The sequence below is a fragment of the Polyodon spathula genome, chromosome 4, assembly GCF_017654505.1.
Source record: "Polyodon spathula isolate WHYD16114869_AA chromosome 4, ASM1765450v1, whole genome shotgun sequence".
NCBI lineage: Eukaryota > Metazoa > Chordata > Actinopteri > Acipenseriformes > Polyodontidae > Polyodon > Polyodon spathula.
The window spans coordinates 5,201,997-5,223,447 of record NC_054537.1 but is presented as its reverse complement, the minus strand read 5'-3'; the positions used below and the strand labels follow the sequence as shown (position 1 = coordinate 5,223,447).

Genomic DNA, 21,451 nt, shown 5'->3' with positions numbered 1-21,451 from the left:
TTTGCTGCCACTCAATAGTTGGGGTGGGTTTAAGTATTCAGAACGAATCAAAGTGTACAGGTCAAGAAAGAAAGACTTTGCCCAACTGCACTGCACAAAGTTTTTTTTGCAGGTTATTATTTTCTTTTTTCAATCAGTCCATCTTTATTTTATATAATGCCTTTCATAGTGGACCACCAGAAAGTGCTTTACAAGATACAATGTAAAAAAAATGCATAATACATGAAATATAAGGCTAGGGTGTAAAAAGAAGTCTCAAACATTGTCGACGAAAGAAAGAAAAAAGTAGCAACAACACAACAGCTAATAACAGATATCAGGGTTAAAAAGCATGGAAAGCAAGAGAGAGAAAGAAAGAAAGCAAGTGGGTCTTTGCGCGACGGTGGGAGCATCACGCACCAAAGCTGGGAGAGAATTCCAGAGACTTGGAAAAATGAAGCAAAACGAGTGTTTTCCAAGTGTGGTGCACTTGTACTTGGGGATAACAAGCAGGCCAGAGTCGGAGGACCTCAGCTTGCGGGCAGGGACATAGCGGGTCAGCAGGTTGAGGGGGTACACAGGGAAAGGGGTCAAGTCAACATGAATTGAGTAACCATTTCCAGCGTTTTTCAAGTGTTTACTGGCTATACACCGATAATTTTTTGTGTATTGGGGATGTTTTATCATTTTGCAACAATTACAACCAAAAATCAGAAGCCCTGATTATAAACAAACAGAATATAACAGATGCTGAGTTTACGCTAAGCCTTTATCACATGTGTCTGCACCTGGGGTATTGCTGGCATTAGGATGTTGGGGTCAAACACACACACACAGTAAAACATTTCTCTCCACCCACACCCAAGAAATAGCATTTGTAAATAAGGTACAATTTAATGCTGTATAAATGTATTCTACATGACATAGAAATACAGTCAGTGTGTCTGTAATCATGTAATCAAAGAAACTACAAAATTAATTCTACCGGAAGCTATAACAGTAGGACAGTATTTAGATTTTGAAATATCACATTTTTCTATTTGTCAGTTTGTAATGAGTGACCCCCCCCCCCCCCCCCCCCCCCCCCCGGCCTAATAGGCACATTGTATGTGTGCATAAAACACATGACTACAAACCCTGCTAGGGGGGATTCCCCTTCAGCGAAAATGCAGCGTGTCTGCCCCTAGTGCCGAGGGTCAGCGGCCCAAATCCAGACCGCAGAGAAAATAGAAAAATATAATAAATAAATAATAAAGCATTACAAATTTTTCATTAAGTACTGTATATGGAAAACTACAAAGCCCTATGTAATTCAACATGTTAACATAACATTATTCAGCTGGTTTCTTCTGACTTTATGAAGCAACATTTGTTAATTCTATATGGTGATGCAATGTTTTTATCCATAGCTGTATATATATACAGTAAACACACATGCAATCATACTGTATTATATAATTTAACACAAAATAAAACTGTATCCATTACAATAATGATGTTACTGACCACATTTTCTTTAGAACGTCAGGCATTTCAGCCTTTAGCTCACTGCTACCCCCTAGTGTCAAATGATGAGTAAACACTTTTATTTAACTAGTATTTAGAACTAGCTTCTTCTCAGAGACTGAATCTACAGTATGGAAACAGAATAAATGGGATTCAGCAGAGAGAAAATAAACACGGAAAGCGTTGCCATGCTGTTTTTTTCAGCACAATTAGTCAGTCTCTAATTCATTTGTTCAAGATGGCGTGGTTTCCATGCAAAAATAATAAGTTGCACCCTTTTCTCACACTATTTTGGTAGTATCTTTGGGGTAATTTAAATGGTTCTGTCTGCCTAACAGTTTGGCCCTGCCCGACGTACTGATATCATGCAGCTTTAAACTGGGGTTCTGTTGAAGAACTGCAAGTGCAGCCTGTCTCATTTGGCCACCACAAAAACATAATACAAAAAGTAAGGGAAACAAAACAAAACCCCAGACATAGCGTTACACACATACAGTAAATAAATAAATACATAAATAATAACCTGGCCTTCAACTTTAATGATCACTAAATGCACACAAAAAAAACAAACAAAGTTTATAGGTTTTAGGAACTGCATACATCCCCCTTTCCCACAATAAAATCTACCCTTAAAGAACGGCATGGTCTTAATTCTGTAGTTTTACGTGTTGGTTTTGTGATCTAGACACTCTAATATTACATATTTTATGAGGAATATGGTGGTTGGGGGTTTGGGGGTTGGGGGAGGGGGTGGTGGAGATATCTACAGTATGTTTTAGTCCAATTTCATTATGTATAATATTTAATGTATAATGGAGTTCATACAAATTTTAACAATTCTTAGAAATAATTCACTGGAAATAGGCATTGTCTAAATGGTGCATATGAAACTAATTTAAAAGGCATACCAGTATCAATATCACATTAGTACTTGACACTAACAGAGTTGGTTTCATAAATCATAAATCCCATGTGAATGTCCTGAGTAAGTTTCATCACAAGTGGATCAGCAGATCTTAAGATAAGTATTAACACTAAAACAATCTTAACAAATTCAATGGCAAACATTTTTGTCTTTATGCGTTCCTCAATGTCTTCAATGTTGATATTAGTTTTGGTTCTCATGCATATATCCCACCAACATATCATAGTTAAAATCTTGCATTGGTTGCATTAAGAGGATTGTGTATATGCTGGTTATTGCACATACAGTAGAAACTAGCCTTGCATCACTAGGGTTGTCAGGAGGCAGGGAGTAGTGAAATTATCACTAGGGGTGTCAGGAGGCAGGGAGTAGTGAAATTATCACTAGGGGTGTCAGGAGGCAGGGAGAAGTGAAATTATCACTAGGATTGTCATGAGGCAGGGGGGAGTGAAATTATCACTAGGGATGTCAGGAGGCAGGGAGTAGTGAAATTATCACTAGGGATGTCAGGAGGCAGGGAGTAATGAAATTATCACTAGGGATGTCAGGAGGCAGGGAGGAGTGAAATTATCACTAGGGATGTCAGGAGGCAGGGAGTAGTGAAATTATCACTAGGGATGTCAGGAGGCAGGGGGGAGTGAAATTATCACTAGGGTTATCAGGAGGCAGGTGGAAGCAAGGTAAACCAGTGTCAAGGTGAAGAGGGTAGAGGAAGTAGTCCAGGAAGTAATCCAGTAAAGTTTAAAGGTTAAAAAGCAATAACAGTGATAACAGGGATGATGATGTCATTGGGTTTATTCCGAATAAGCTAATTGATTCATTGTTGCTCCTTTTTTTTCCTGCAGCAGGTTGGTAGAATATAGAACTGATATTGCTGCGTACTGTTTGGAGTCGAAATGCAGGGCACTGCTTTGCTGGTTTCTCCAATATACAGATGTGTGCATATTTAGTTTTTTTTTTTAACAATAAATAATGTAAACGCAGTTATTTGTTGGTAAGTCAAGTGTGACAGACAGGTGTTCCAGATACTATAAAGTGTGACACGTACATATGGACGGACAGTCACAGATTATGGGCTATACCATATAAAAAGAGCTGCCTGTGAGGTCCTTGCTCAACAACCTCAAGAAAAGCCCGCGTTCACGCTGTTGATGACATTCAGGTAGAAGGTCATCTTCACCAACCCTCGTGTAACTTTGTTTTATTTGCAATATTCACTTTCTGCCAGTAGAGGGCGATTTCAGATCAACTAACATGACCAGTATGTGAGCGATATGTGAGCAATAGCCAATGGGTTCCGTTGTACTAATCACATCTGGCCAATTGGAATTGAAAATACTACGAGGTCTCTGTAAAGTGACAGCTGCAGAGAAGCATGCGACAGTACTGTATGTGTAGTACATACAGAGACTAGTGCTCTGAAGCGCAAACTTGAAAATGCATCATTTTAACTGAATTACAGAACCTCTTCAGTATTTAACTGATATCGTTACCTAGCCACAATGTTTAGGCAAACAACGGGTTTGTTAAAGAAACTTAGACATTTAAGGTGAGTGGGTAGTGTACTTGAAATACTACGTTTTACCAAACTGTAATTCACACAGTCTGATGTGTGGTACATTTTGCATTTAACTAAACATAAACGTATCCTACATGCATTGTATTGATAGTGTCTTTCTTTAGAACAGTGTGTTTTTTACAAGGCACTGTAGAGTTTGTTAGAACTAAAAATCGTGATTGCGTTTCATACTGCATTGTTTTGTTTTGTAGTGTATTGTCCTGTATTGCATTTAGCAGCCTGTGTATCTATATAATATATATGCATGCGCTGCTATGTTTGCTAATTACAGCTGAACACGTATGCTTCTTTTTTTAAACAGTTTTGTAGGTCAGAAACCATGGAGGTTCAACAGTAGTTCTGCCAAAGAAAGAGCATTGCTGTACAAAGCTGGAGAGAAAATCCATGGGTTCACAGTGAAGCAGGTATTTCATGTTCTATAATGTGTCTGATATGAATGGTTGAAGGAAGATGAATAATCTGACTATAAATAAATAAATAAATACAAACAACAGAACAAGAACCAAAGGTCTTGGGCTCAGTGCTGCATCATTTGACAACCAGATACCAGTTAGGTTCTGTAAAACCAAACTCGTACAATACGATGATAAAATACATCAAAGATTGTTTTATGATCCGTTATTGAGGGTGAGTTTGAAGTTTGTTTAGGCTGAAGAGATTTGGAGCCATGATAATGGTGTATAAACAGTTCAAGGAGGAAGAGCCTTGGGGCATACTGCACTGTGGAACTCGGTGTGCTGGCATTGAGTGTGCCGCTCTTAACTGTGTGGCTGCTGGAACAGATATTGGTCTTGAAGGTGTTTATGTTGTTCTGTTGTCATGTCTGGTCATAGCTGAATTACTTTGTGTGTGTTGAGGGAGGATCTGCATTAGACCTACAGAGCTGTCCGAAGAGGCCGTTTCTCTTGGTACTTCAGTAATCTGTGAAGTCTTGAATACTATGAAATTCTGTCAAATGTACTGTCTTCCCCTATTTTCAAATCCACAAGCAAATTACATTCTTCATAGTAAATGTATTGGAATGGGTGGTTTGTCCAGGTCTTTATAGGTACACAGTATTCTACAATTATGTCAAAGTGCCATACTAGGTGATGTCCAGTGAACTTTTACCATTTCAGTGCCACATTCTTTTAATCTCTGACTGTATTAATGATATGATCCACACATTCCCAGACAGTGTAAATAAAGCTCCAGTACAGATGGTGTCCAGTAGAAATGAACCCTTTCACTGCCACATTGTTTTTAACCTCTGTAGTACAGTGATGCAGTCTTTGTAAGCCTTGATTTATTAGTATCCAGTGAAGATTTGATAGGGTAATGGCCCAGTCGTTGGGTTTTGTTTGCATGGATAGAACTTTAAAAAGACTAACTTATTGAATTGTTTATGTTGCAGGTGACTGATGTTCCTGACCTGTTTCTTACTGCTGTAAAACTGACCCATGATAACACTGGAGCCCGGTATCTGCATGTTGCAAGAGATGATTCCAACAATCTGTTCAGGTAAACATTCCAAATATTCCTGCACCTGTAAGAAAGCTCAATTAAGCTGGAGTGATTGAAACCAGAAGGGTAGAGGCGTGGCAGGCTTAAAACTGTAAATTTGTTTTAGCAAATCTAAAATGACAACTGTAAATAAGAACAAAAAGTGAAGTGTGTTACCAATGGCAGGCTGCATGGAATAACTTTCATTTTAGAAAGTTTTCCCTTCAGACTTTTTAAAATGTGTCTTGCAGTGTGCAGTTCAGGACCACTCCAATGGACAGTACTGGAGTGCCTCATATTCTAGAGCACACAGTACTTTGTGGCTCCGAGAAGTATCCCTGTAGGGACCCCTTCTTCAAAATGCTGAACAGATCTCTCTCTACCTTTATGAATGCATTTACAGGTTAGTATTCAAATTCTCACTCTTGATCGGGCACCATACTGCTTATGTTATCTGCCTTTGTGGATGCCCAAAGCTAGGGATCCAACACATAAATGTCCTTTCTAACTATGTTTCCTTTTACTTGTAGCCAGTGATTACACAATGTATCCATTTTCTACACAAAATGGCAAGGATTTTCAAAACCTTCTGTCTGTGTATCTGGATGCTGTCTTTTTCCCTTGTCTCCGAGAACTAGATTTTTGGTAAGACTTTTGTAAAGACATTTCTCCTTTATTACAGAGGCAGGTGCACATATGACACAATTTAGAGTTTCACATACATCTACAGAGCCACTTTTATAAGTGCGAGCTAAGTTGGTTAGGATATCATTACCACCAAAGGTTCACAATCAGATTTTTGGGGCTATAAAGATATATGTATGTGTGTGTGTGTGTGTGTGTGTGCAGCAAACCTTAAATAATGTACATTGTGTTTTTATTGCTTGGCTTAACCTTGGGGGTCTTGCATACATCCTGTGACGTTATAATTGCTGTATTTTATGTAATATGTTTTTGTTGTTCCAGGCAGGAAGGTTGGAGGCTAGAACATGAAAATCCCACAGATCCAAATGCACCTTTAGTGTTCAAAGGAGTGGTCTTTAATGAAATGAAGGGAGCATTTGTAAGTAATCCTTCAAGATATACAGCTTTTTTATTTTTTACTGTCACTTCATTTTGATGATGTGTGCTGTCACAGTTGTTGTTTTGATAAGTGTGTGTTTGGGCTGTTTGACTTGGTGTCAGCTGCTCTTCGGTTCTTGTTGCCAGTCTCGTTCTCAGTCAGTCAGTCAGTGTTTTTCCAGCACAACTGACACAGAACATTGCGCTGGAAACCAGAACTGAAGGGCAGCTTCTGAACTCCTTTCTAAGCACTTTAAACACAACAGGAACCACATGATCTCAAATATCATAAAATGAAAGTGACAGTGTATATGCAAACGTGTGAACATTCAATTTGAAACTAATTATTGATGATAAAACAACAAATAAACACTTGTTTTGTTTTCATTCATTGAAGACCGATAATGAGAGACTATATGCACAACACCTCCAAAATAAACTGTATCCTGACCACACTTACTCAGTGGTGTCAGGTGGGGAGCCTCTTGACATCCCAGAGCTCTCCTGGGAACAGCTGAAACAGTTCCATGCCACACACTACCATCCCAGCAATGCCAGGTACTGTACAGTGTCAGAGTAACATAGTCACTTGTGTTCCATTTCGTGTTAATATTGCTAATACTTTTGATATGTAGATGTTGTTGTGGTCTTTCAAATTGTACATTTAACATTTCACTTTCTTTTTGTTGCCTTTGCAATCTTTAAGAATTAAAAATGTCATTGTGTTTAAACTAACCCAGTCCAGTATCTTCTTTCATCATTTAAAATTTGCTATTTAGTGTTAAATACACTTTTTTTTTTTTTTTTAAAGAATAGTTCAGATGTGTTTTGGGAGTGTGTGCAAAATTCCCTTCACTTTTAAACAGTGATATTTCATTTCCCAGGTTCTTTACCTACGGGGATCTACCTCTAGAGCAACACTTGAAGCAAATCCAGGAAGAAGCTCTGTCCAGATTTCAGCGTACAGAACCACAAACAGCTGTCCCATCGCAGACGCATTGGAGCAACCCTGTACGTGAATGAGCACATGCAACGTAGCACAACCTTGAACACACGTTTGACATGTATTGTTTGTGTATTAAGTTCTATGATTAAGGTGTACAGTGTCTCTCAAAAGTATTCACCCTCCTTGGACTTTTCCACATTTTATTGTGCTACAACATGGAATCAAAATGGATTTAATTAGTTTTTGCCACTGATCAACACAAAAAAGTCCATAACGTAGTGGACTTTAATCTTCTTCCACTTGGTCTCAGAGTCAACCACATGCCTTCTGGCAAACTCTAGCCAAGATTTGATGTGTTTTTTTCAACAATGGCTTTCTTTTTGCCACTCTCCCATAAAGGCATGTTTTGTGAAGCACCAGGGCTATTGTTGCCGTACGCACAGTGTCTCCCAGCTCAGCCGTGGAAGACTGTAACTCCTTTAGAGTTGCCATAGGCCTCTTGGTGGCCTCCCTGACTAGTGCCCTTCTTGCCAGGATACTCACTCAATTTTTGAGGATGGCCTGTTCTAGACAGATTCACAGTTGTGCCATATTCTCTATTTCTTTATAATGGACTTTACTGTGCTCTGGGGGATGTTCAGTGCCTTGGAAATGTTCTTATGTCCTACCCCTGATGTTATGTCCTACTTGTTCGTCTTCATGATATAGTTTTTGTTAGGAAATGTACTAACCAATTGTGGGACCTCCCAGAGACGGGTGTATTTAACCTGAAATCATGTGAAACACCTTAATTGCACACAGGTGGACTCCATTCAAGTAATTATGTGACTTCTAAAGACAATTGGCACCAGAGCTTATTTAGGTGTGTCATTGCAAAGGGGGTGAATACTTATGCAATCAGTTATTTTCTGTTTTATATTTTCAATTTAGAACAATTTGTAGATTTTATTTTTCAGTTTGAAATTATGGACTTTTTTGTGTTGATTAGTGGCAAAAACTCTTAATTAAATCCATTTCGATTCCATGTTGTAACACAATAAAATGTGGAAAAGTCCAAGGGGGGTGAATACTTGTGAGAGCCACTGTATATCTGATACAAACACTTGCAGTGTACATGCAGTGAGCTAATTGAGTGTGTGTGATATATTGCTGTGTTGTGTAAAATGTTATTGTGTTTAAAATGTTTTATAGAGGGAGCACCATGTGGCCTGTGGGCCAGATTCACTGGCTCCTGATCCTTCCAAACAGAATACCGTCTGTGTCAGTTACCTGCTTGGAGAGTAAGTAAATACAGTGTAGTCAGTCTACAGTGACCACCAAAGAAACTAAAGATCTGCCAGTATTAGGGTCATGTTTCTATTGAGACTTATTTGACAAGTATGAAGTCAGATCTATAAAGCCTTGGTTATAACTGGCTCTTTATTGGCAGGGGTTCAAATGCAAATCATTGGGCATTCTTGCATGAAAACCATCAGAATGCTTTGGTCCACTTTGAGTTCAGAATAATAATAACAATGAGATAGAACCGCCCTGTTTAACATAGAACTAGCTTCGTGAGTAGTAGGGATCAGTTAACAGTAGTCTAGTCTGTGTGGCATTCATGAAGTGTTTTTATTTGTTTTAAATTAAGGTCATTAAAAAAAATCCATTGTTGTACTTCAAATAAATCCAGTTTATTTAGAAAGTATAGTACTTCTAATGCACTCCAGTGCTAATATATTTGCATGAATTCTTTTGTTTTGCGCCGGTGTTGGCAAGATAGCATTTTTCGAAAAATATTTGTTTAACAGTGGCATTTTACAAGGGACCGGATAAGAGTGAGCATGTTATTGAAAATTATAATAAACAAATTATATAAACAACAATTATAGTAAAGATTTATTAACATTTTCAAACTCTTTCAAATTCAGTCTCGGATGTCTCTTTCTGCCTGTGCTCTGTGGCTCATAGCAAGTGCGATGGCAGTTTGCTGTACTGTGGTTGCTAGGCATACATGGGTGTCACTTTAACACTAAGTACAGTAGGTCAATTTTTATAGAAGCTATAATTAAAATAAATTGCTGTGGGGGCTTCCGAGTGGCTTATCTGGTAAAGGCGCTCCGAGTGGCGTGCAGGATGCACCCTATAGCCTGGAGGTCGCCAGTTCAAGTCCAGGCTATTCTATTGCCGACCTGTAGACAGGAGCTCCCAGGGGGGCGGCCAGGGTGTCCTTTGCTCACCATGCACCAGCGACCCCTGTAGACTGGCCGGGTGCCTGCGGGCTTGCCTGTAAGCTGCCCAGAGCTGCATTGTTGTCCGACGTTGTAGCTCTGAGGTGGCTGCACAGTGAGTCTGCAGTGTGATCAAAGCAGTCGGCTGACATCACACGCTTCGGAACAGCATGCATTGGTCTTCGTTGCTCCCGAGTCAGCATAGAGGTGGTAGTCTGTATTTTTTTACACTGGCCTGCATGCGGACCTGCGGGCCCCGTATTTCAATCCCTGTTTATTGTCCTTAGTGTGCTTGTTTAAGAGCCCTTGACAGCGGAGCAGTATGCTCATGATACTTTCTTGTTTAGTATTACAGATACCTTTGAAGCCTTCACATTAAATATTTTGTCTTCCCTGATGGTTTCTGGACCCAACTCCCCATTTTACAAAGCCCTGATTGAGGCCAAGATTGGAACAGACTTCTCTTCTGTTGTTGGGTATGTGGCAAAAATGATGTTCAAAAGAGAGGACATAACACTCCAAAAAAAAAAAAAAAAAAGTTAAACCTTGCTTTGCCTGGTGTGAATGATAACAGCAGCAGCTGAGAAAACAAATTACTGTTTCTTTTCCTTTCTTTTAGTTTTGATGGCAGCACTAAAGAGGCCTCCTTCAGTGTGGGCTTGCAGGGGATTGCAGAAAAAGACATTGAAACAGTTAAAGAAATAATCTTCCAAACTGTTAATGAAATTATTGCGTAAGTAATCTACATGGTAAAGTGGTACTGCTCACATTAAAAACATAATTACAATAATACAACTTTCTTTAAAAAAAAAAAAAAAAAAAAGATGCCTACTGTACATGATTAATTTCCATTACTGGTGTAGCTACACATGTGTGTCTATAATTTGAAATGAAATGCCGGTACCTGTGTTTTATCTAAGCAATGGATTTGAGGAGGAAAGAATAGAAGCACTTCTTCACAAGATTGAAATCGAGATGAAGCATCAGAGCACCAGTTTTGGTCTTTCCTTGGCCTCTGTAAGTGTTTTTCTTTTTTTCCCAATGATGTAAAATAATGATTAACAGCACCCTCTTTGATGTTATAGTAATAGACTTTAATACTTTAAATAAATGTATTACATTCTTTAAATAATGGTATTTTCCTCTAAGGTGATATAATGGAATGGTGGAATGTTTTTTTTTTATTATTTGCATACTTTTTTAGTATATTGCTACTTGCTGGAACCATGATGGGGACCCAGTGGAGGTTTTAAAGATCAGTGACAAAGTGACCAGGTTCAGGCAATGCCTTCAGGATAATCCACACTTTCTTCAAGAGAAGGTCAAACTGTACTTCAAGGTAAATGTGCTATACGTAGGTCTATACAGATCATATACAATGGGCATGCTCAATAATAACGGGATATTACTATAGAGAATTTCAATTTAACATAAACCAGCTCACGTGAGCCAAGTAAAAATGTCTTCATGCCGTATCTAATCTCCACCTAGGATAACCCTCATCGGCTGACCTTGTCAATGAGTCCAGAGGAGTCTTACTTTGAGAAGCAAGCTAAGGCAGAGGAAGAAAAGCTCAAACAAAAAGTCAGTGCCTTGTCTGAAGAGGACAGAAAGCTAATCTACGAAAAAGGCGAGTCAAAGAAGCACAGTTAAAACTGCAAGACACTGCCTGCTGCAGACTTGGTCATTTCACCCTTGCAGGGAAGTAGCGTTTGGGTTAACAGAGTAGTGGGATATGTTTTCAGATGTAGCTAATTTAACGCAGCACTGCAGCATGTAGCTTATGACACAGTGAGACCTTTGACGTTTGTCTTACTGTGTACATTATACTTGCTAATTGTGTCTCCCAGGTTTACAGTTGATGGCTGCTCAAAGTACAACCCAAGACGCCTCTTGTCTGCCCGCACTGAAAGTGTCTGATATTCAGCCAACTATTCCCTTTACACCTGTGGAAATGGGAAATGCAGGTACATTTTAATACAATTTGGTAAAGGAGAATTGATTTCGAGCCGAAATATTTTGCAGGCAATGAACACTTAATGGTGGCGCTTTATACCTACTGGTGAAAGGGGAAGCTGTCAGAAAACTCGAAATTTCTGCCGAAACCAACAGCAATTCAATGAAATGACCTGAATGAGAGCCACCAGCTAGTTTCTCTTACCAGCACCTTTTGTTAGGTTGTTTTAGGGACATGGTCCATTTATAATTAATGGACTAGGCCCAGGCGGTGCTAGGAGAGGAACATGGTTTGGTTTGCTCCACACTTGAACTCTATAAAGAATAGCAAGTCATTAGATTTCTCAGGTAAAACTAACAGCTGAAAAATATATATATTGTACTAGTTTGCTTCCCAGTCATATCCAGTAGTCTGGTAGGCACTCTTTCCTCATGAGGTTATGGAAGAGGTCCCTGATAAAAGCTTTAGGGTTAAATTTGTCTACTACTTCACTTAGTGTGTGATTGTTTTTACCTGAGAAATTGAATGGCCTGTTACTCAAGCTCAGTATTCCACAGCATATGTTTGGAGAAAAAGTGTTTTTAATAAAAGTCCTCAAAAAGACCATGTTAAAAGATCAGGATGTAAGAATATTGAGTGCTGGTGGGGTTGTGCTTGGATGTTTACTCCTCTTTCACACCTGCAGGTGAGGTCCCAGTACAGTACTGTGCCCAGCCCACCAATGGCATGGTTTATTTCAGGGCAATGTGCAGCCTGAACACACTTCCCGAGGAGCTCAAAGTATACGTTCCACTTTTCTGCAATGTCATAACCAAGTAAGTAGGTTAAGACCTTCAAGCAATCGCATTCTTAACAGATTAAAATAGCTATTCTTAACATAAATTTAAAAAGGTTTTTCAAATGAATGTAGTGCTTGTCGTCAGGGGTTTAATTAAATCCTATAGTGGGTTCAAGCTTAGCATCATAAATTAATCGCCACACCAGTGAAACCACGGAATATGGGCATTGACTAAAGGCCAAAATAAGGCCAGTGTAAACCACAGCTGTTTCTGCGAATCACAGGTCCACATGTCTGCTTCGTCCACCAGTTTGGATCTTGTATTTTGGAAAAGTGTTTTTAGTCATAAAAACTGAAACAAATACTTGATTAAAAAAGTCAGTGAGGAATGTTGAGTGGTTTTCTTCTGCCTGCTGCGCGGTACAGACTGGATTAACCAATCACAGCCGAGTACTGACAACATGTGCTTGCCAAGAAAAGTCATGAATGAAACCGTAGTCTACGGAGGTGTCCAAGCACCCTGAAGTTATTGATCCCTCCCATATTTCATAAAAGGACAGGAAGTCAGTATTTTATACATCACCCCTTATTAGCATCCTTCTTGCCTTTTTTTTTTATTATTTCTGTAGTTCACTATTTTTACTACTGGCTGTAAAAGGATATATTTTCTAACACTTTAGTAGTAGGCTACTTGCTGTCCTCAGCGTAATGATGTAGATTCTAGGCTAGTTGCTGTCGCTTATGACATGTTTCTAACCTCCAAACCCATGTTTTTATTTAATACGTTCATATGGGGGACATTAAAGCTAATCAAAGGTTGCCCAAGCTATAAGCACCCCCCTATAGAAATAATCGTATACCGGGAACCATAATGAAAATCCATAATCGCTGGAAATATTTTCCAAAAATTGAATTAAATAGAACTGTATTTTTTAATGTAACTGCGAACATCAAAAGGTTTTTACTTTTTACCTATAAAAGCTTTTGATTGACCTTTTTTGTAGATAGCTAACATGAGATACCAGTGTGTAGTTTCTGGTAAATCAAAAGCATTGATGTTAAATAAATATATCGAAATTATGTTCAAGAAGTGTGTGTTTTTTTTTTTTTTTTTTTTTGATGCAAAACTTTTGGCCATAATGACAAATTAATGATCAAGACCTATCCTAATATTCTACTAGTATGATGCACTAACGTTTTTGGCACCCTATATGTCAATTATATTTGCGTACAACAGCCTACGGTGTGATAGTGACAGCTGCTGGTACTGTAAACCATTACATTTTTCTACATTGAAAGAGAAGTCAGTCGCGTATGCACGCTCCGTGCCCGGACACAGACCAGCGGTACCCACCGTCTGATCCCCACCACAAGCCTGACAATGCCCAGCTGTTACCGTGCCACGCCGGTCTGACCTCTGGCTTTAGTCTAAGTACGATGTTCCATATTAAACATGTTATCAATTTCACAATGGATGTGGAGTCATGGACCCTACAGACAGCAGTCTCAGCAAATTGCCCGCTGAAGACAGAGGAATGTCGTTTTCTCCCAAATTATTCCTGGCCTCCTTCACTGACCTAGATATGTAATGAACAGGTAATGTGGGGATATACATGCAGAAGTCGCATTACAACAATGCCTACTCTTCACTTCGTTTCACTTAGTACCTTGAGAACTGTATGTCAAACTTTCTCCCACATACAGGGTGTTACTCACTTCGTCCCCTAGTCTGGAGAAGGAACATGCAGACATGATGCACCTCTGGAGTGAGATGTATTACATGTGACAGACCCTTAAACACTGCTAATAATTTAGCAGTTTTCAAGTTTAGTGTCAACAAAGTCCTTCTGGGATCATAGTGTTTAATTGAGAAAAAGAAGAGCATATCACATTGTTTGCACTTCTTTCTCGTCTAGTGTTTTAACTTGTCTAGAAATGCTTTGTCAAGTTGCATTGCAGTGTACTACTTGATTGTGGGCCACAGTGCTTCTAATTTCTGTTATATGAACTAACACCCGGTGTTTTTAGATAAACAGAACAACTCATCAAGAACAGAAAAAAAAATATCTCCGTCAACATTCAGTCATTTCATAAATAGTAAATAATATTTGGAACAGCATTCCAAGTGTATGCATTTCATTTCTCAAAAGACTTGCTGCTCTTTCTGTTGCAGGGCCTGTTTTGATGACGAGGAGCGGCTGCGAGTTCTGGTTATGATGTCAGCTCAGGAACTCGCCAATGGGATTCCAGATTCCGGACACACGTATGCAATGATTCGAGCTTCCAGGAACCTCACTCCAGCAGGAGACTTACAAGAAACATTTGATGGCATGGACCAAGTAAGACATCAACATGCATGTTAAACACTGGCTTGGTCATTGAAGTTTTGATTAAAACAAAACTACTAGCTCTTCATGAGATCTCTACAGAAAGTTTGAATGTCCATGGCATCCGAACAGCAGAGACTAACACAATAAACCTGTTGTGTTTTTTTTCCTTCAAGGTGAAAGTATGAAGAACTTTGCAGACTTCCACTTAACCCCCCACTTCTGCGCAAGTTTCGACGTAAGAGAACATTTATTCAACCCAGAGTTTCATAAGGTGCGTTATTACCTTTGTAACAGGTTTAGAGTCTCTTGTATCCATTCCTGGTGTCCATTGTCTTGTTATGGGGACTAGTGGCTACAAGCCTGATCACCGATGTGAGAACAGGCAGTATACATACACGATTTGTCCGTCAGTATGTATTTTCTAAACAATGAAATAAAACCATTAATTTCTACACTGGACAGTCTTGTGCCTGTCAGACAGTGCACAGTCCCAGGTACATAACCAACGGACCTACGTGAGCAACAACACTAATTTGCAACAATTATTATTGCCCGTGTTATTATAATACCAACACTGCTACATAACCATGGTCATGTGTTTGTGTCTTGACATACCAATACTTTTGGTCGAACCTTAATGGTACACTCTCCCCAGTTTACTGTATGTTAGTGAAAACCAGCTTGGAATTTACCAATAGAAGATGAAGCTTTTCCAACAGACAGAGGCAGCAATTCCTGCAAAAGTTACAAAATTTTTAGTTTGGGTTGAAAGTTCCCATGACAACAGACCACAAAAACAAGTTTTTATTTTTTTAAAGCTGCAATTCATGTGCCATGTGGCTTCATGATCTGGTTCGGAATTGGGATTATCTGATGTAAAAACATATTCATTAACTTTTGTTAATATTACCACTCAAAGTATGTGTCATTGCTATCTATGACTCTGACAAGCTATTTTCAAATTACAGAGTAAGACTTTGTTGTTAATAATATTTGCATAATCATATTATAAATTCAGTTCTGTTTATTTGGACAGATGTGCTGTTAATGCCTCCCCTCAGATGATGTCAGAAGCATCCTTGGAAGTGGAGAAGTTAATGAATTTAATTGCTAGGAAGAAAAAAGAAAGAAAACATGTTCGACCCAACATTGTTGAGGTATCTGTTTTAAACTTGCCTAAAGTACTGTATTACATAACTTACCTGTCACTGCGCATATTTTGTTTGTAAAAAGTGTTTATCTAGCTGAAACATACATGATTTACAGAACTGTGTGTACAATTTCTTTTCTGAACCAGTTATTGCTCCATATATATGTTATACATCCATTCCGGTAAAACTGAGACCAGTGAGATTATATGTATACTGTTCCTGTTGATCATTTAATACACAGGAATTACCAGATAGAAGATGAAGCTTTTCCAACAGCCAGAGGCAGCAATCCTGCAAAAGTTACTTTTATTGAAAGACCTGTTGATGTGATATTGAGTAAGAAACTGCCACATCACAAGCAGACCAACTCTGTTTTTTCTTTTACTTTTTGTGTACCTGCTCAGTCATTTCCAGCGATTTTTTTGTAGAGTTGATGAAAGTTTATGTAATATGGAATAATAATAAACAATATATCTACAAAATATATTAAGGGACTTCATTATATCATGTAACTTAACTAGCGTTATCTACAGATGCTAGTTAACTAGGCCATTTCTGGATGAATGTGGGAAGCATGAACTGTAAGGTATAAATTGACCTTTGGTGTCCCCCACTGTCCTAACGGATTCAGCCTTGCGACTCACGCTTAAGCCGCCAAGGCAGGAGAGGATGGGGGAACACATCCACAGAGAAACATTGTTGGAGAGGTTGCAGAAGGGAGGCATTGGAGTAAAGCAATGCAGGCAGTAAACCAAGGCATACCACAGTTTTAAATAAGGAGACTTGTTGCAATGCCTTCAGAACCACACTAAGGTTACGACCAAAAGTAGTCACAATCTCAATGGTAACGATGCACTTTGCAGAACAACCAAGGTGAAACTTCCCTGTTGCCAGTAAACCTTTGTACCTTTGTTTTTACAGAAACCACTGGATTCACTGGTTGGAAGCAGTTTTAGTCCAGGGTCAGGTCCTAGCAGGAAACTCATTTCTGTAAGTACTGGCAGAATAAGGATACTACATTTACCCTAAACTAGCCAGAATAAGAAGTTAATAGGCCACTCTGTCATTCTTTTTAAAATTTTAATTTTAAAAATCTTGATTTTAAATGTCAGCACTGAGTATCAACTACTGACCTTGAGGTGGTGTCAGACAGTATATATTCATGATATCCGGCTAAAAGGCCGCGCTTGTGGTTACGTTCAAAAGTCTATACGCTGGTATATGTAAAAACATCGCCTGTACTTGGTACTGTGTGGCTTAGCCTGTCTCCGATACGCTGTCTAAGCTTTTGCGACTAGTTATGTAGATATTTTTTCTCAATACTACATCATAAATACTCACGGAGAGACGTCCTAAGTTTGTACCGTTAATATTAGCGTGTACGTCCGGAAGCAATAATCACACTGCCAGCCATCCAGCCTACTGTAACTGACTCCCATATAATGGACCTTTCAGATCAAGTCTTGAACGTTGCGTAATAAATTGAGGTTAACCTCCATGACGAAGTAGGACGACCTGGTGAGCACTTAACTGCGACCACGTAACCAGTTGACGCTGTTCTGAACAGGTACTGTAACATTTAGTTTCTTTTATCCTAAGTAAAAATAAAAAAGTGGATTCGGGACAATTTGATTTCATGTTTGCCCTGGCGCCTGTCATCACACTTTTCTAATGATAGTCTAATCATAATCGCAGAGATAATTAATTTTCATTTTGTCGCATTGTGTCTGGTGTGTAGCAGCCTTAAGGGTATCGGTCTATTGAAAAACATTTAGAATTACTGTATCTGTGCCTCCACTACTACGGTTTACTTTTCTCAGAAACCATTTCAGCTTCAGGTTCCATTACAGCTAGTATCCAGTAGAAATGTCACTTCTTCATGCATCCATTTTGCTACATGTTATAAACCATTTGATCTAAAGCTATTGTCCTTCATTTTTGTTTAATTGTCTTTAACAGCATGATTTACATATTTCTTCACCTTTTTAGGACCCAACTTTTAAACCCTGCCAGATGAAAACATATTTTCAGCTTCCTTTCCCTGTGAATTATGTGAGCGAATGTATTCGTGCTGTTCCTTTTGCAGACCAGGATTATGCCAGGTAACTGTTTTAATAAATAATAATAATAATCTTTATTTTATATAGTGCAATTCATGCAGCACATCTCAAAGCGCTTTACACTCTAAAAACACACTAACACATAATCACAGAGACTATGCATATTAAAACATAGTGCACAGAACACACTATACAAATTCATAAAAGCAGATCTCCTACATAGGCTGATATGCCAATTTAAAAAGATGCATTTTTAAGTGTTTTAAAAATGCCAACATTTTTTTAATCCTTTATTGTCTGTGGAAGGGCATTCCATAACTTGGGTGCATAACAGCAAAATGCCCTGTCTCCCATAGACCAGAGCCTAGATTTTGGGAGTCCTAAGAGCCCAGCTTCAGCAGATCGCAGGTTTCACACAGGAATATATTCAATTAACATATCAGAGATGTAGCTTGGTGCCAAACCGTTCAAGGCCTTATATGTCAGCAGTAATAGTTTAAAATCATTTCTTTTGTGAAAATGGTTTATCTCGAGTGTCTTTCCCTGTACTAAAATAAAACAGTATTTTGCTAAATAAAATGATGTCCATTAATGTAATAGATTACCTATTTCTTACTGGTTTTAAGTCTTCAAATACTTGCACGACTGATGACAGCAAAGTTCCTACATGGGGAAATCCGAGAGAAAGGGGGTGCTTATGGAGGAGGAGCAAGGATGGGTCAGGGTGGATTATTTGCTTTCTACTCTTACAGGTAATAAAGCATTTGTGTGAAAAATGCCACATATCATGCAGAGCTGTGTATACAGTTCAAATTATAAACCATGAGTGTTCTTTCCCTTATTGCCATTGTATAGTGAGGTCAGAGTCTTGCTCTGAGTTTGAATGTAGTGTTTGAGTAAACATGCTGTACTTCCCAAGCATTCATCGTATATATTGGCGTCTTCACGACCTACAGGTTGCTGGATGACGGAGACTTAGTGCTTCTGAATGTTGACGTAATACACTAACAACTGCATTAAAATTATGATTTCTAGGTTCAATTTTAATAGAGTTTTTCAGACACAAGAAAAATCAACTCAACCTGGGGTGTAATTTACAAACCTTCCACCACCACTGTCAAAGCCTCTATTGCAGACACTCGCATATCTGTAGCTAAATTTGTTGGTGACCTTGGTCTTGACCTCTGACCATTAATAGCTACCATATTGAGGTAATATACTATGCCACATGGTTCAATCTTGGTCCATTAATGATACATTTTTTTTTAGCCCTTTCCTTTTTTAAAAAACAAATCATTGGATCAGATATACAAATTTTTGTTGCTTGTATTAATAAACTGTTTAAGTAGATTATAAATTTCAGCAGGTCTATACAAGCAAGAACTAAATAGTATGGTATATATCATGGCACATAGTACTAATTGTGTTTAATATTAATATTTTTATGATAGTGAAAAAACATTATAGTTTGTAAGTTGGTTTTACCTGAGATGTAACTAATGATTATATTTAAATGTAGGGACCCAAACTCTATAGCAACACTGACTGCCTTCAGGAAGGGGGTAGAGTGGGCCAAAGCTGGGAAATTCACACAGCAGGACATTGATGAAGCCAAACTGTCAGTGTTTTCAGCTGTTGATGCACCTATAGCTCCTTCCAACAAAGGTACTGTGTACACATTTTCTTCTCAGATCAGTTTGTATATATATATATATATATATATATATATATATATATATATATATATAATATATATATATATATATATATAATGTTGTGACACTGGGACCACAACGTTTTTAAAACATGGTATTTAATTGCCCTGTACTTGAAGTCAGTATAGTTAATGTTTTCACTTTGAAGACCCTAAAGTACTACTGTATAGAAATGACGCTGTGCTCTTGATTCTTTGTGTGTTGTAGGCCTCAGCCAATTCCTGTATGGCATCCCTGATGAAATGAAGCAGAAACACAGAGAGCAACTTTTTGCAGTCGCTCACAAGAGCCTGGTTGAAGTGGCAAACAAGTGAGTTTGTTTATTATTCTGCTTAGGTTGCAGTTTAAAGTCACAGAGATGTGTTTAATGCTATAGAAAATCAGTAAACATTTCTGAAAAAGAAAATCTCATCTAAATTACGTGAAACCTGACTTGTACTTCAGGTTTCATGGGCATTTGTTATGAGATGATTTATTTTTTCACATGTTTTGGTTGAGTCCTAGTTTCTGACACTGGTGAGGTGTTTTTGTGTCTTTTGCTTGGGGTATGCCTGTTGCCTACATGCAGTTCCCTTTTATTTCAACAGGTATCTGGGAATTGGACAGAGGACGTGTGGATTAGCAATTCTAGGGCCACCAAATGAAAGCATTAACAAGAATCCTTCCTGGGTTGTCCGATAATTAAAAGAAGATCTGCTGCTGCTGTGTTTGATACTCAAAATTTAACCAGAAAACAAATTTGCCGTTGCAAATAAGATTTCTAGCAGTTAAAGACCTCGTCACAAAACTGATTACCGAGAAGATGTCTCTTCTGCCTGCAATACATTATCACCCAAGTTTGTTGTAGTTACCTGGTGTTTGTTTTATACAAATGTGTTTTGTATTTTGCGGTTGTGTGGGGGGGGGGGGGGGGGGGGGGAGGAAACAGATCAAACACTTAAAAAAATATATGTGATCGTAACCAGCTTCTAAGTCAGGATACAAGTTCATACACAAAATAATTAGGCAGGATGAGTGAGGGAACCTCTAATTATAGAATTCAATATGTCAGTTTGCTTCCAATAGGGTAAAGTGCACTGTCAACAAAATGAATTAACAGTATGGTAGTATTACAGAGGGTGGTTACGCTGTTCATTGTGCCATGCCATATTAGTAAGAGGTGTGACCTTGGGAAAGTTTCAGCAAGTGGATCATTATACTGTATGACCATGTACATTGTGACAAAATCCATTTGTGTAAATTCAATATTGGCATGAGTGTCTGGATGAACCCGGACCATTTCCTTAAGGTAGCAATATTAAACACATTCTAATTAAATACTATTCCAAGATACATACAAAATGGAACAAATACACTCAATACAATATTTTGAACAAGTTTGCAGCTGTTTTATTGTATTGGTGTCTCTAACACATCACACAAACTAACATCTGGTACAAAGTGCAGTTACATGGACATTCAAAACGACAAGTGGAATAAAGCAAGTGCTTTTCTGTGCTGGCAAGCAGGGAAGAACATCCTGTGAATGCAAGCTGATCAAACTAGTTCCTGGTTTGTTTTAAACAGGATTGTGAATAACATGAAAACAGGACCCATTGTTTCCAATATCCTCCTCAGTCCCTGTATCAATTTAAGTGGATGTTTGAGTTTTCAGTATAAAATTAAAAACTAGGTTTTAGGTGCTGGAACCTAAAATGCATTTAAATGGAGCCTTTACAGAACCTCCTGTGTGGTTTATATTGTATTAAACAGTGTTTTTGTTAATCTTTGG

The 21,451-nt window shown here is 38.4% G+C and overlaps 1 protein-coding gene across 1 annotated transcript; it reads left to right on the top strand.

The window, feature by feature from the left end:
• Positions 1-3,784: 3,784 nt before the first annotated feature.
• LOC121313746 (presequence protease, mitochondrial-like) lies at positions 3,785-20,429 on the top strand. The gene is made up of 24 exons (XM_041246551.1): positions 3,785-3,959; positions 4,291-4,393; positions 5,383-5,489; positions 5,723-5,874; positions 6,002-6,116; positions 6,438-6,534; positions 6,931-7,091; positions 7,418-7,544; positions 8,671-8,759; positions 10,037-10,165; positions 10,309-10,422; positions 10,610-10,706; positions 10,894-11,028; positions 11,181-11,319; positions 11,540-11,656; positions 12,332-12,461; positions 14,598-14,763; positions 15,771-15,911; positions 16,827-16,895; positions 17,895-18,007; positions 18,592-18,717; positions 19,485-19,630; positions 19,888-19,990; positions 20,268-20,429. The coding sequence occupies exons 1-24, from the start codon at positions 3,913-3,915 to the stop codon at positions 20,359-20,361; spliced, it is 2,817 nt and encodes a 938-aa protein (XP_041102485.1). The 5' UTR covers positions 3,785-3,912; the 3' UTR covers positions 20,362-20,429.
• Positions 20,430-21,451: the final 1,022 nt, after the last annotated feature.